The 13178-nt window shown below is 39.2% G+C and overlaps 1 protein-coding gene across 13 annotated transcripts in view; it reads right to left on the bottom strand.

The window, feature by feature from the left end:
• TRIM2 (tripartite motif containing 2) overlaps nt 1-13178 on the bottom strand; it is a 124450-nt gene that overhangs the window by 7706 nt on the left and 103566 nt on the right. For 12 of the 13 annotated variants that reach the window (XM_068137263.1, XM_068137261.1, XM_068137265.1 and 9 more), the window contains 4 exons: nt 10615-10718; nt 9176-9343; nt 2099-2279; nt 486-556 (listed from right to left, as the gene is read on the bottom strand). In XM_068137263.1, coding sequence (XP_067993364.1) covers nt 486-556; nt 2099-2279; nt 9176-9343; nt 10615-10718 — 524 coding nt within the window. The remainder of the gene's footprint in view (nt 1-485; nt 557-2098; nt 2280-9175; nt 9344-10614; nt 10719-13178) is intronic. The other variant, XM_068137260.1, reaches the window with a different exon arrangement.

A 13178-nucleotide genomic window follows, 5' to 3' on the forward strand; every position in this document is an offset into this window, starting at 1 on the left:
AGGTACTTGATGAAAACAGCTGCTAAGAGGAAGGGGTTGTAAATGGAACCAGTAATCATAAAGCTTATAGGTATGGAATTAAAGACTGTCAGGTATCTTTCCTTTGTTGTAACTTTGTTCCATTAGGATGTTGGAAGCTTTTCCTGAGAAATTCAAAAAGTTACCAGACTTAACTTAAAATAGGAAAGAACACAGAGTAAATAACAGGTTTGGCAGAGAGCTAATAAAAAATAACTAAGCTGATATTATTTATCTCAGGTGCAACTTATATTTAAGCAATTGAATGAGACAACATTATAATGGCACCAAAAGCAATGGAATGCATCTCCATTATGCAATGCACTGCATGCAAAGGTCTCTGAATGTGCAGCCTGACTTGATACAAATACAGTGTATTCTCTTTGTTTTCAAAAGTACTTCAGTCTCCCCAAGAAATTACCAAGATAAAACAAAAAGCTTTCTAAGTTACCATTAACTGACAGTACCTTGACAGAATGGTTATGAAAATCTGTAACAATAATTTCATTGTTGCTGTTTACAGCTGCAAAATGAGGACCTGCAAGGCAAAGAAGGACAATTAAAATAAAAATAATAACCCCACTTAGCAAAAACAGTTTGCTTAAATAAAAAATATTATTCAGCCTGCCAGAATGTTGTTTTTGGCTTCTGATCAGTAATAGTCAAATTGGGAATATCAATTATGAATTAAGAGTAACTTCATGTTTTAAAAAGCTCGGCATGCCTTTTTGTAAACACAAGTAGTTTATTTTTCAACCAGTTGTCAGCTTGTGTTATCAATAACCATTGATATATACATATATAATAACCATTTCATATACAGATAACTATGTAGATATTTTCGTGCTTATTAACAAGACAAAATATGCTGTGCTTAGGCATTGAGTTGTGTATATACTGAAAATAGTTCTTAAACATGTCCATGCGGAGTCTTCATTGAAATCTCCTATGCTTTGTGTGCTCACTTCTTACAAATGGTAGCTTGAAAACAAGCAAGTACCCAAATCAAAATACTTGATGCTATTTTGAGTTATTAAAAGGTCAGAACTCAGTGTAAACTATAAAAAGAATGAAAACATTTACACTGAAAATACTCATGTGATGACAATTCACCTATTCCATGTAGCCTACCACCAAGAAGAAGTCATACATTTCTCAAAAGCTTTGTTACAGACTTTGCACGCTTATTTGCAGGAAATATTCTTACAAATTTTGAAATAAAAGAAAATAGACATACTCAGAAAATTTTGGTGACACTTAGCTGTGTTAGAGCCAGAGCTCTTATATATTACATATATGGCACTTGTACCGTAAGACACTGCAAAGCTCTCAATTTTTAAATAATAAGCAGTTACACCATTGATGCTATTTCTCTCTTATGCTGTGAACCACTCAGAACATCAGACCAATCTATAACTTACTTATTCAGTGACCCAACACCTGCAAAACAACCTGCATATGTAATTTGGCATCTTATTTTGAATTCTGAAAGAAGAGATTTTCACTCAAAATACATCAGTTTTGGTTGGTTGTTGTTGTCGTTTGTTTGTTTTAAGTTAATTGCATGTTCTAAGTGAAAGACACCATGTGCAAGCAGTCAGTTGACTACAAGTGGGAATTTCCTCCAAGTGGCATTTTCCTTTTGCATAACTGTCTTCCTAATCTCAGTCTTTACACTGATTTTTTAATGGGAAGATACCACTTAAGATACTAGTTAGTGTGTGTGTGATCACTAGAAAACACAAAGCACAGTATTTGAGCTGATTATCATGAACAGCTGGATGTGGGCATTACAAAGCATTTCTAAAATGCTAGTTAAGATCAGTCTTTCTTGGGTCACTGATATTAAATGCTTCCAGGCACAGAGAGGTAGATAAAACAATCTACTTGCAGCTACATTTGCAGAACAGATGTTGCAGTTTTCCTGACCCATTAAATAACTGCTGAGGAGAATAGGAGCTGTATGTTTAGTAGAACCTTTCTGCTACAGGAAAAGCAAGTAGGATATGGCGTCTTCAACATGCTCAAACTTCATGCAAATGTGAGCAGAAGAGGCAAGAAAAGGGGATTTACATATTACCATCAAGTGTACCTGCAAACTGCTTGTCACCATTTCCTCGACTACCGAACCTGGTGACTATTTTCCCATTTGGCTGGAAGATGAAGACACAGCATGCTTTATTGTCCACTACAATTATGTGTCCGTTACGATCCACAGAAACACCTTTAGGGCCCATGAGCTTTCCAGATCCAATTTTGGCCTAAAGGGAAAACACAAAACAGGAAAACACATTGGCATGATAGAAATAAGTTAGTGCAGTTCAGAGACTGTATTACAGAGACAAAGCTGGACAGAAAGACATGTTTGTCATCAAAAATTTCCCAGAGGGATGCAGGTTTTTTTTCAGCTCTTATCCTGTCTTCATTAATTTTATTTTAGCTGAAAATTAAAAACTGCTTTCTGTACATCCTTTCTAGAGTGGAAAATCTGCCACCTCAGTAACTGAATCCAAATACACAACCCATGAGAAACACAATCATCACTATCTTGAAAAACTGCAGCATCTGTCAGAAACCATCACAATGGCAGAAAAGCATAAAGGACTTCAGCCTTCTACGGCATAGTATTCCCTAGTCCAACAACCACCTGATTATGGACGGGGAAACATGGTTGTACCACTGCCTGTTGTATCAAAGCAGTCAGAGCTCATTCTTGGAGCAAACAACCACGTTAGTATCTGAAGGAGATCAAACACCCTTAGTAAGCCCCACATTCCTATTCCATGCTACATTCTCATGGACGAGGTTGCAAGTAAAAATAGGACCCATCCCAAAGTAAAGCCATCTAGGTTCCCTGAGGCTGTCTAGTACAAAGACAATATTATTATACAACTTCTTTCAATCTTAAGTAAGGAAAACTCCAGAGAGTAAGTCTTGCAGCTTCAAGACTATTCTTAGCCAACATGCAATGATCATGTGTTTATTTTATGTCCAGGTACATATGCTGTTATAAATTTCTAAGTATTTAAGCAAAAAGCCACATAATTAAATCACGCTAAAATATCCCCAGGGAAAACTATCAAAAATTACTTTGTGTTCACCAGGGGAAAAATATGAGCAGACCTACAAAATGTATTCAGCTTTGCCTAACAACAAAGCAGCAAAAACATAACCCCAATGCATATATCAGTAGATATATTTCCCTTTAGGGTGACTAAATCATTCTGCCTTCTTTCCTCTGGGATGATTGTGTGTTTGCCTGCATGTGCATCACACCACCTCCTAACCATCACTCCAGGATTCCTATGGAAAAATGACTTAGACTCAAGAGTACAGTGTCTTCCTGTCTGTATAAATACATATGGAAAAAGTAATGAATAACTCTCATACTACATTAATGGGCAGTTAGTGTTGAGAAGAATAATAAAATTCACTATTCTTGGGCCAGGAATTTAAAACTAATTTGCAGGCAGCAATAAACTCTGCCTAGCTAGAATTTGCAGTGCTTTTTACTAAAAATCTCTGTTTCCAGTTTAGATCAAAATACGCTGATGACACATTACTGGGTCTGGCTGAACATATGCTTTGTGTATTTTTATTTCTGAAGGTTTCTTAGAATTAAAGGTTTTATTATTTAGAACAGAACATTATGAAACCAAGTCCCTCCTGTTAAGTGTATGAATGGAAGCATTTTCAGAGTTTTCTGCCATTAGAAATGAATAAAACATAATGAATCATATGACCCCTTATTGCAAATAATGTGTTTAACTGAATTCAGACAAGGACATTACACCCCTTATTTTATAGGCTCTTTATTAATCGAGACTGGTTTTGAAATATGTGTTTAGAAATTCACCCAATTTGAGTGGAAAATATTCTGCTGTGGGATATTCCTAGAAGTAAATAAATCAACTAGCCTATATAAAAATTCATAAAGACTCTTCCAATGTACAAGTAGGTGTGTTAGGGCTTTAAATTTAACTCCACCAATCCTGTTGCTGTCTGACAGGTTTACGATGGTCAGGATTTCATTTACAGATTTCCAAACATTTTTCCTAAGAACTTCCCTAATACAGAGATACAGCTTTGTCACACATTGCAATGTCACATAATAAATGGATTTATCATTCATGTGACTTGTCTTAATTCAGCTGTCACCATTTAACCATACTTCACAGAACTGTTCCTATGTGCACATGCCACCAGTTTTTAGCAGCTTTCTTAATTCTTCTAGTAAGACAAGAATATAAAGAAGTCTGACATGCAAAATGTTTTCTTTCACCTTTTCCCCTTCAAATAGATCTTGACTTGCAGTTGTTTGGCTGATAACAAGTTATCTTACATACAACCATTTAAGACTAGAAAGAAAGTAATTCTCTCCACAAAGGACCAAGAATTGTTCTCCTGGCTTTGTTCTCCAGTTCCTTCACTAGGTTTGAACATGACCACTGGTGCAGAAGTTGATGCTGCTGCTTCACCATGTGTTCACTCCTTAGCATAGCAAGATGTCTTCTCTGAGTTTTCTTGAGCAGTTTCAGAGTAATTTACAAAGGAAGCCAGCACTGTTATCTGCCTTTTATAGATGAGAAAAATAAAGCACTGGGAAGTGAAATGGAAGATCACTAGTTCTCTGTGAGACCCATGGCACAGTAAGAAACAGATGCCCCAGTTCCTAAGACTGTATCTGAGGCTTTATCATTCACAGGACAATACAGCCCTTCATTTTACAAGACTTGTGTTTTGGTGTAACACTAGATTAGAGTTTGTCCATCTCTGCCTTATGCAAGTTTTACAGCCTTGAGAAAATGGAACATCTGCCTCTGTTGCTACCAGTGAGTAAGGAAGGTGACACTTTTCTGCCTGGCAGTGGAGGTTGCTGGGGTGAGGTTGCCCAGTGCTGTTACCAGGGAGATGCCTGGGCCTGGCTCCAGAGGAAATTTGCCTTCTGGTTCACATGACTTTTAAGTCATGTGAAGAGTAAGTGTAAGTAAATACCGAAAGAAGGGGAGACCAACAAAAATAGATCAAGTTCAAAACAGCCCCCTGATAATGCTGAGTTAACAGCTAGCAGCCCACCTGCATCAACAATCATATACAATGGCTTGCAGACCTGGTCCTTTGAAGCAAAACACATTAGGCCTGCATCTATCTCTTTGTGTATCTTAGCAAGAATTGCACAATTAATCTGACAAAACCCCTGTAAGAATTACCATTGCCAATACACAAGAACCTACAAGGCTTTGCCCAGATTCCCACAGGCTAGATCTGTTATATCTGTGTCCTGTGTTTCAACTATATTGTTATGCCTGTCTGCCACATATAAAATGCTTCTACAAATATTTGTATATTTTTCTCTCATAAATATAGCCTGTTGTGTTCAAGCTAAAAATGGTATTTTCTATCATTGATATTTCATCTCTCAATCAGTCTAGTCTCAAGAACTATAAAGTTCAGTGCATTAACCTGTATTAATTCCACAAACTTTTACAACTTTACATGAACTGAAAACAAAGCTAAGCACCACATCAGAGGAACTACTTTTATAATTAATCTTTTCAGTACCTCTCTCCCTGCTGGTAGTGTATAGCATGTAAGTTCCTTGCTTCTCCAGAGCAATGGCTTTTTCCTGGCACCATCTAAATGCTGGATTTACAGCATGTCTTCAGAAGGAAATGAAAACAAGCTTTCCACGCTTGCTGTCCAGATCAAGCCAGTTCACATTTAAGATGTTAATTATTAAGACACTCTTAGGTTACTCAGAATATTTGGATTCTTAACTAAATTACATCTTTGGGGTTCTTGTTTTGCTTTTTTAAATCTTCATGTAATTCAAAGACTTCAGCCAAAACCAAGGGTTTCCTGTGTAGCTGAACATTTTCAAAACTACTTGACAAGGAACTCCCACACTCTCTGCAAACACAAGTAATTTATGTATTTTTAACACTTTCATTGCATATTAGTATTGTCTTTTTGCTTCAAGTCTACACCGTATCTGGATACCTTTAAAAGCATACACACATCTGTTTCCCAGATAGAAGTCAATGAGGACTATGCAAGCACAATTTCCTGTTCACTACAGAGCTTTGAAAAGACTACTCCAAGGAAGGCCATTTCAGGGTACACAAGTTAGCAGCTCAGGACATGAGCTTTTTGGTCATTAAGCTGCCAGCAAATAATCCAAATGGGCAATTTCTCTCCAATGCAAGACACTAGAACTAGGTGACTGTGGTAGAATTTTCCCTGCATGTACTAAGAGGAGCTGGAAGCCTTGTTAGAGCAGGGAAGTTATGACATAGTTGCCATCACAGAAATGTGTTGGGATGACTCACATGACTGGAGCACTGTAATTGATGGCTACAGGCTCTTCAGGAGAGACAGGTGAGGGAGAAGGGGTGGAAGGGTGGCCCTGTACATCAGGGAGGCTCTAGACACCATGGAACTAGAGATTAAGGATGATTGAGTGCCTGTGGATGAGAATTAGAGGGAAGGCCAACAAGGCTGACATCCTGGTTGGAGTCTGTTATAGACCACACAACCAGGATGAAGAGGTTGATGAATTATTTTATAGGCTGTCTCAAGATCACCAGACCTTGTTCTTATGAGCGACTTTAACCTGCCAGATAGCTACTGGGAGCTTAACACAGTAAAAAGAAGGCAGTCTAGAAGGTTCTTAGAGTGTATGGAGGATAGCTTCTTGTCACAGCTGCTGTGTGAGCCTACTAGGGGTAAGGCTTTGCTTGACCTTTTTACAAACAGAGAAGGGCTGGTGGGAGATGTGGTGGTTGGAGGCTGTCTGGGGTCCAGTGACCATGAAATAATTGAGTTTTCAATATGCAGTCAAGCTAAGAGGGGCAGCAACAAAACCTCCACTCTGGACTTCAGGTTACTCAAGGAACTAACTCAGAAGGTACCTTGGGAAAAAGCCCTTAAAAACAAAGGGGTCCAGGAGGGCCGGACCTACATCAAGAAAGAAATCTTGAAGGTGCAGGAACAGGCTGTGCCAATGTGCTGGAAGATGAGCCGCCAGGGTAGATGGCCAGCCTGGATGGGCAATGAGCCTCTGAGTGAAATAAGGGGAAAAAACAAAGGTGTATCATCTTTGGAAGGAAGGAGAGGTAACCCATGAAATGTTGAGGATGTTGCTAAGTCATGTAGGAAAAAGATTAGAGAGGCAAAAGCTTAGAGTGGCCTCTGCTGTGAAGGACAAGAAGAAATGCTTTTATAAATATATTAATGGCAAAAGGAGGGGCAAGGACAACCTCCGCTCCTTAGTGGACATGGAGGGGAACATTGTAACTAAAGATAAGGAAAAGGCAGAGGTGCTTAACACCTTCTTTGCCTCAAATTTTAATAGCAAGATAGGTTGTCTTCCAGGCAGCTGGCCTCCTGAGCTGGCAGATGGAGTCAGGGAGCAGCATAGTTCCCCTGTAATCCAGGAGGAAGTAGTTAGAGACCTGCTCAGCCACTTGGATCCCCACAAGTCCATGGGACTGGATGGGATCCATCCTAGGGTGCTGAGAGAGCTGGCAGATGAGCTGGCCAAGGTGCTGTCCATCATTTTTCAACACTCCTGGCTCATTGGAGAGGTCCCAGAAGACTGGAAGCTGGCCAATGTGGTGCCCATCCACAAGAAGGGCCAGAAGGAGGAGCCAGGAAATTCCAGACCTGTCAGCCTGACCTCAGTGCCAGGCCAAGATTATGGAACAGATCATCTTCAGTGCAATCACACAGTACTTACAGGATGGCCAAGGGATCAGACCCAGCCAGCATGGATTTAGGATTCCAGAGAAGGGCAACAAAGTTGGTGAGGGGTTTAGAGCACAAGCCCTATGAGGAGAGGCTGAGTGAGTTGGGGTTGCTTAGCCTGGAGAAGAGGAGGCTCAGGGGAGACCTTATTGCTCTCTACAACTACCTGAAGGAAGGTTGTAGCCAGGTGGGGGTTGGTCTCTTCTCCCAGACAACCTGTGACAGAATGAGAGGACACAGTCTCAACCTGCACCAGGGGAGGTTTAGGCTGGATGTTAGGAAGAAATTTTTCACAGAAAGAGTGATTGCCCATTGGAATGGGGTGCCCTGGGAGGTGGTAGTGTCACCATCCCTGAAAGTGTTTAAAAAGAGACTGGATGAGGCACTTAGTGCTATGGTTTAGTTGACTAGATGGTGTTGGGTGATAGGTTGGACTCGATGACCTCGAAGGTCTTTTCCAACCTGGTTAATTCTGTATTCTGTAATTCTATTTTGTATTCTTGTCTCACTAACAGTGTGTATGGCTAACCTCTGCTATAGGTGGCTATTTCTAGCATGCATCACCAGACTTGGTAACATGGATTCAGAGAGCAGCACCAAATGGAGGTAACCTTTACTTCTCTCTGAATTGTATCTGAACCCAAGCAAAATAAATATTACAGAGTGGCAAGCATCAGTGGAGTGTAGTAGCTGCCTTCTTACTTTACTCCTGTTAAAAGGATCAGAGTTGCTATAAAAATAAGTGTACTTTTCTCAGAACTGTAACCCAAGACATTATTACTACCTTTCAGGTTTTCCAGCACATTTCACCCCACTTAAAACACTCCTATCTATGCTGCATCACTGTAACAACGTACTGAGTTGCCTTTCCTTGCATTTATTACAGGAATAATACACAAATTATACACTTGATTTGGTCATATGTATGGACTAAATAGAGGAAGTCATCATCAGTCTGATACCTTATTTTTCTCCTCCATATGTCACTGAAGAGCCTCATGTTCTCATAAGTCTTTATGTCTGTTTGTATGTATACACATATATACACACACCTTTCTGTATCCTCACAATAGCAACTACTTGAAGGCTGTTGAGCTAGTCCAGCTAGACTTGATTACATTGGCCATCCTCAACTGTAAGTTACAGAAAGGCATCCAAGCACCCAGCATGGAGAACAATAAAATACAACTTATTGTCTCTGTTTGGTATAACATTAGCATAACAGCTGTGACCTCTTTCTATTACACAGCATGGCTGTGTCATGGGTTTCCACATCGGCACAATGGAATTTGGACTGAGTTGTAACCAAGCTATGTTGTTTCTGGACAGGACAAAAAAAAAATACCATAAACATTTTGCAGTCCTTTTTAAGATGGAGAATGCTCAGGAGAGTTCACATGGCAGTTCATACCTTAAATTTTCCATCTGATGAGAATATGCTAACCCATTTGTTATCATAATCTGCAATAATGATGTCACCACTTGGATGCACAGCCACTCCTGTTGGCCTCTGCAACTGGCCGGGAGATCTTCCTCGTATGCCAAAACGGCTTTTGAACTGACCATCATTGGAAAATATCTGGAACAGAAAACATCCATTTTAAAATTAGGTCTGCATAATTACATCATCTATTTATTGGAGCCTAGGTTTCAGCAAGTCACTAATAGCCAGGAAGAGAGTTAGGAACATTAAGCACTTTTGCACAGTCCATATTTGAAAATGATGTGCCCAGCTTAAGAAGAGGCTTCTACCTGGACTCCAATTTCAAAGTAAAAAACTTCTTTGTACTTCTATTGCACTGTTTCCTCAGTGATCTCAAAGGACTTTAAAAACATAAGTGAATTAAATTTCAGTGTCCCTCTCAGCTGGAAGGAAGTTGCATTATTCCCATAGTAGAATAAGGAAACTGAGGCACTGAGTGACTCAGCCACAGTCAAACACTGCCTGTAGAAAAGATAGGAATAAAAGCTAAAAGAGAATTTCAAGGTTTAATTATCTGACTTAGAGATAAGTACTAGGCCATTTCCTGAGAGATATGTTAGCCACTCAAAATTCTGGTTGTGTCCCCAGGCCAGGTAATTAGACACTAAAGTTCCTCTGAAGTAGCTGCAGATTGTGAGGCTGCTGGTGAGTATTTGACGCTGTCTCTTTGAAAGGCCTGGAAATGAGTTCTTACTGGATGTGGCTTGCTGGTTTTCGCATATTGACGAACAAGCCACACACTGCTGCCTTCATCATTACTACCACATGGGCAGCTTGAAGAGTGATGACAAATTGTTAATGGTAAAAAAGATACATGGCAAGCAAAAGAAAAAGCACAGCTTGATTTTCACTCAGGTCCCAGAAGCCAGTAATTCATGGCTGTTAGGGGTGCTAACACAGAAGAGATTTGATCATGTTATCAGACAGAAAAGTCAACTAAGTAGACTAAATGACATTTGAAAATTACATCCTACATGTTTATTGTTGTATTTGTATTTGCTTAAGAAATTGTTTTTGTGGCTCCTTGCCCTAGCTTTGTATTTGGACGCATGACATGATAAAGTTACAATATAAGATTATAACAAGGAATTGTTACAGATTATTGCAGTGCTTGCTTTCCTTGTTCACTGCCAAATGTCACACGGAAAGGAAATAAACTCTGATATAGATATTAGATATAGTGTAGATCTGAAAAAAGATACCTGTATGTCAAGAAGATTAAATGATAATGGACAATAAACAAGTTAAGCTTCCTCTGCATTTCCTGTATCTATTTGAATTATACAAAATGTCTTTCCCAGAGGACAAAGGTGGCAGAGGTGTGAGGGCTGAGAGACAAAAGTGCTGGAAGCAGCATGTCCTCGTACCTGCACACACTGGTTGTTACTGTCTGCTATCAATACTTTTCCATTTGTAGATGCAGCTACACCTTGAAGATTTGTAAATTCCCCTTTGTTTCTTCCTTTGGTGCCTAGAATTGAACACAAAGCACATAAAGAAATCAGATTATACAGATTAATAAATCAGGACCTAAAATGCCAAGACATGCATTTATTACATCCATTTTCTGTATTAAAGATCCATATTGAAGAGTTCTTATAACTGCTACAACTTTGAAAAGCTATCTTAGTAACAGATCCACAGCTCTAAACACAAGAAGGGATCATTCTTACTCTTTGGCATGTGTGCCATCAAAGCTCCCATCAATGTAATTGTATCTTTGACCTTAATAATTCAAAGTGTTCACACTTTGCCTCTTGAATGAGGGAACTAATAAAATGTTTTCTCCTGAGTGATGGACTTTTAAAAAAATTGTCTGGATTTTTATTCAGAAAGAAGCCAGTGGAAGGGCTGGTACAGTGGAAATACAAGAAGAGAAGCCAAGATAACAAAAACCTGGACAAATGACAAGGGTTTAGTACAATTGGCTAGATCTCCTCAGTGAAGTCACAAAGTTGAGATAAAACATATCAGTGATCATTCTAGCTGGGGCCATTTCAAGACAAGGAAGTTTCCTATTCACTTATACGCAGTTATCAGTTACAGGCTTTAAAATTCCCTTAGAAGGGAAACTCAGATTAAGAATTGGTTTTGAATAATTGGGACTTGTGGGCCAATGAAGATCAACACTTGGAAACTGAATGCTTCTGCAAAGCCATTAGGCTATTCTAATAAAGCAGTGTACGGGCACACCTAGAGGTCCCATTTTTACCAAGAACAAATTCAAGTGATTTATACAGATGTACATGTTTTTCCCCCAGTGGCTTATGGGGATAAGGAGCTGTAAAATGTTGAATTTTCACAAAAGTTCATTAAGTTTAGGGGCCACATTAATTAGATATTTGTTCTGAGACATTCCAAGGAGAGTCACACAATAAACTGATGTCTTAAAAAGGTCAACTCTAAAGTGGCTGGTTCAAATTACACCTAGAGCACAGGAACAATATACAAATTCCTGCTTTGTTTGTAAAGGAGGCTCAGGAGTCTTTAGACAATACTGCAGTTATGATCTTGGACACAAGGTTATTCATAATGAATGAATTAATTTTGAAACACAAATACTCTCTATGCTGTTCTTTCCAAGACTTTGATGCAGTGCTATTTTTCCTGGTAAAGTATTTTTACAAGTATTTGCTGGCTATATATTCACCATTAACTGGTTCCAATATATGACTGAAAAACTTGCGGTTTCTTCTAGCCAGTTAAAAATATCCTGGAGCTCAGTGATTAAAACTGTTCTGACTGTGATGCCCAGTAGAAGACACACATGTTAGCTCTGATTGTATTTAGATTTCATGAGGGGTGTGTATGCTTTGAACCCTCCTTTCTGCTGTGGTGATGGCTGTGGCATACATATTTCCTATCACTAGCTAGAAAGTGGTGTTTAATTCCTTTATACTTGGTGCTGCAACCATGTCCCTTTGTTTCAGGACTTGTTTTCTTGAACTCCATATGCTTCATCTTCTGAACAAGGCAAATACTTCTACATTTTTGTACTGCAAATGGAAAGTACATATTCAGGGAATAGTGAGTTATATGCAAATTACATTACCCATACTTGAGCCATTTATGTGTATTCTTTTAATGAGCAGTGCCTGAGGGAGGCATGCAGTAATTTTTTTCCACCATATGCTAATGATAAATTTCCTTTTTTGCCTTTTAGCCAAAGAGAATGGATGAAAAGGGAGAAACATTTGTCAGAACAGAGCAGGCATAAGCTAGAGCATCTGGAACCAACTAGCACAAAGTTTATGGAATGTATGCTCTCTACCCTTAGAAAAATGTTCTGGAAAGTTGAGGAATTTAATTTTTAAATGTAAGTGATGCCTACACAAAGAGTTAGTGAGAGTGTGCTTCATAGGGACCTTATAAACATAATCATCAAAGGAGAAACAGGAGAATTCACCCAATAATGCCACAGTCATGTTTCACAGGAGTTTAGGAAATCATAATTTACTAGCACAGCCTGCAGATGAAACTCAGTTCCATGCAGTGTCCTTGTACATAGCACTTTGCAGCTATCAAACCTATCACAAATGTTGAAGAGTTCACTATGCCAGCAAATATCTGAATCCAAGCACAGGCAGTGGCATCAGTTCAGACAATGAGAGGAAAGCTTGTAGTAAAGTCAGCATTTGGAAAAGCTGGCTTCTGCAACTTACTCTGACACACCAAAGGATGGTAGTTTCTTCCTGTAAGTAGATTACTCCCTTATAAACTTATCTGTCTGAGACAATCTCCAACAAATCTTCTGCTGCAATACACCACCCCTCTTTAAGCAAGGCACCCCATGCTTTGTCTTCTTTCAGTCATGGGCAGTCACCTATCATTCCTTAGCATAGGGAGGCACCACCATTTCAAATGTACCCAGCTGAAACCAGAGAATGGTTGTGGGATCCTCATTCCTGTTTCCCAAGCAGCCTGGTTTACA

Source organism: Melanerpes formicivorus, unplaced genomic scaffold, assembly GCF_026170545.1.
Source record: "Melanerpes formicivorus ecotype bairdi unplaced genomic scaffold, bMelFor1.0.p_v2 SCAF_4, whole genome shotgun sequence".
In the NCBI taxonomy this organism is placed as follows: Eukaryota; Metazoa; Chordata; class Aves; order Piciformes; family Picidae; genus Melanerpes; species Melanerpes formicivorus.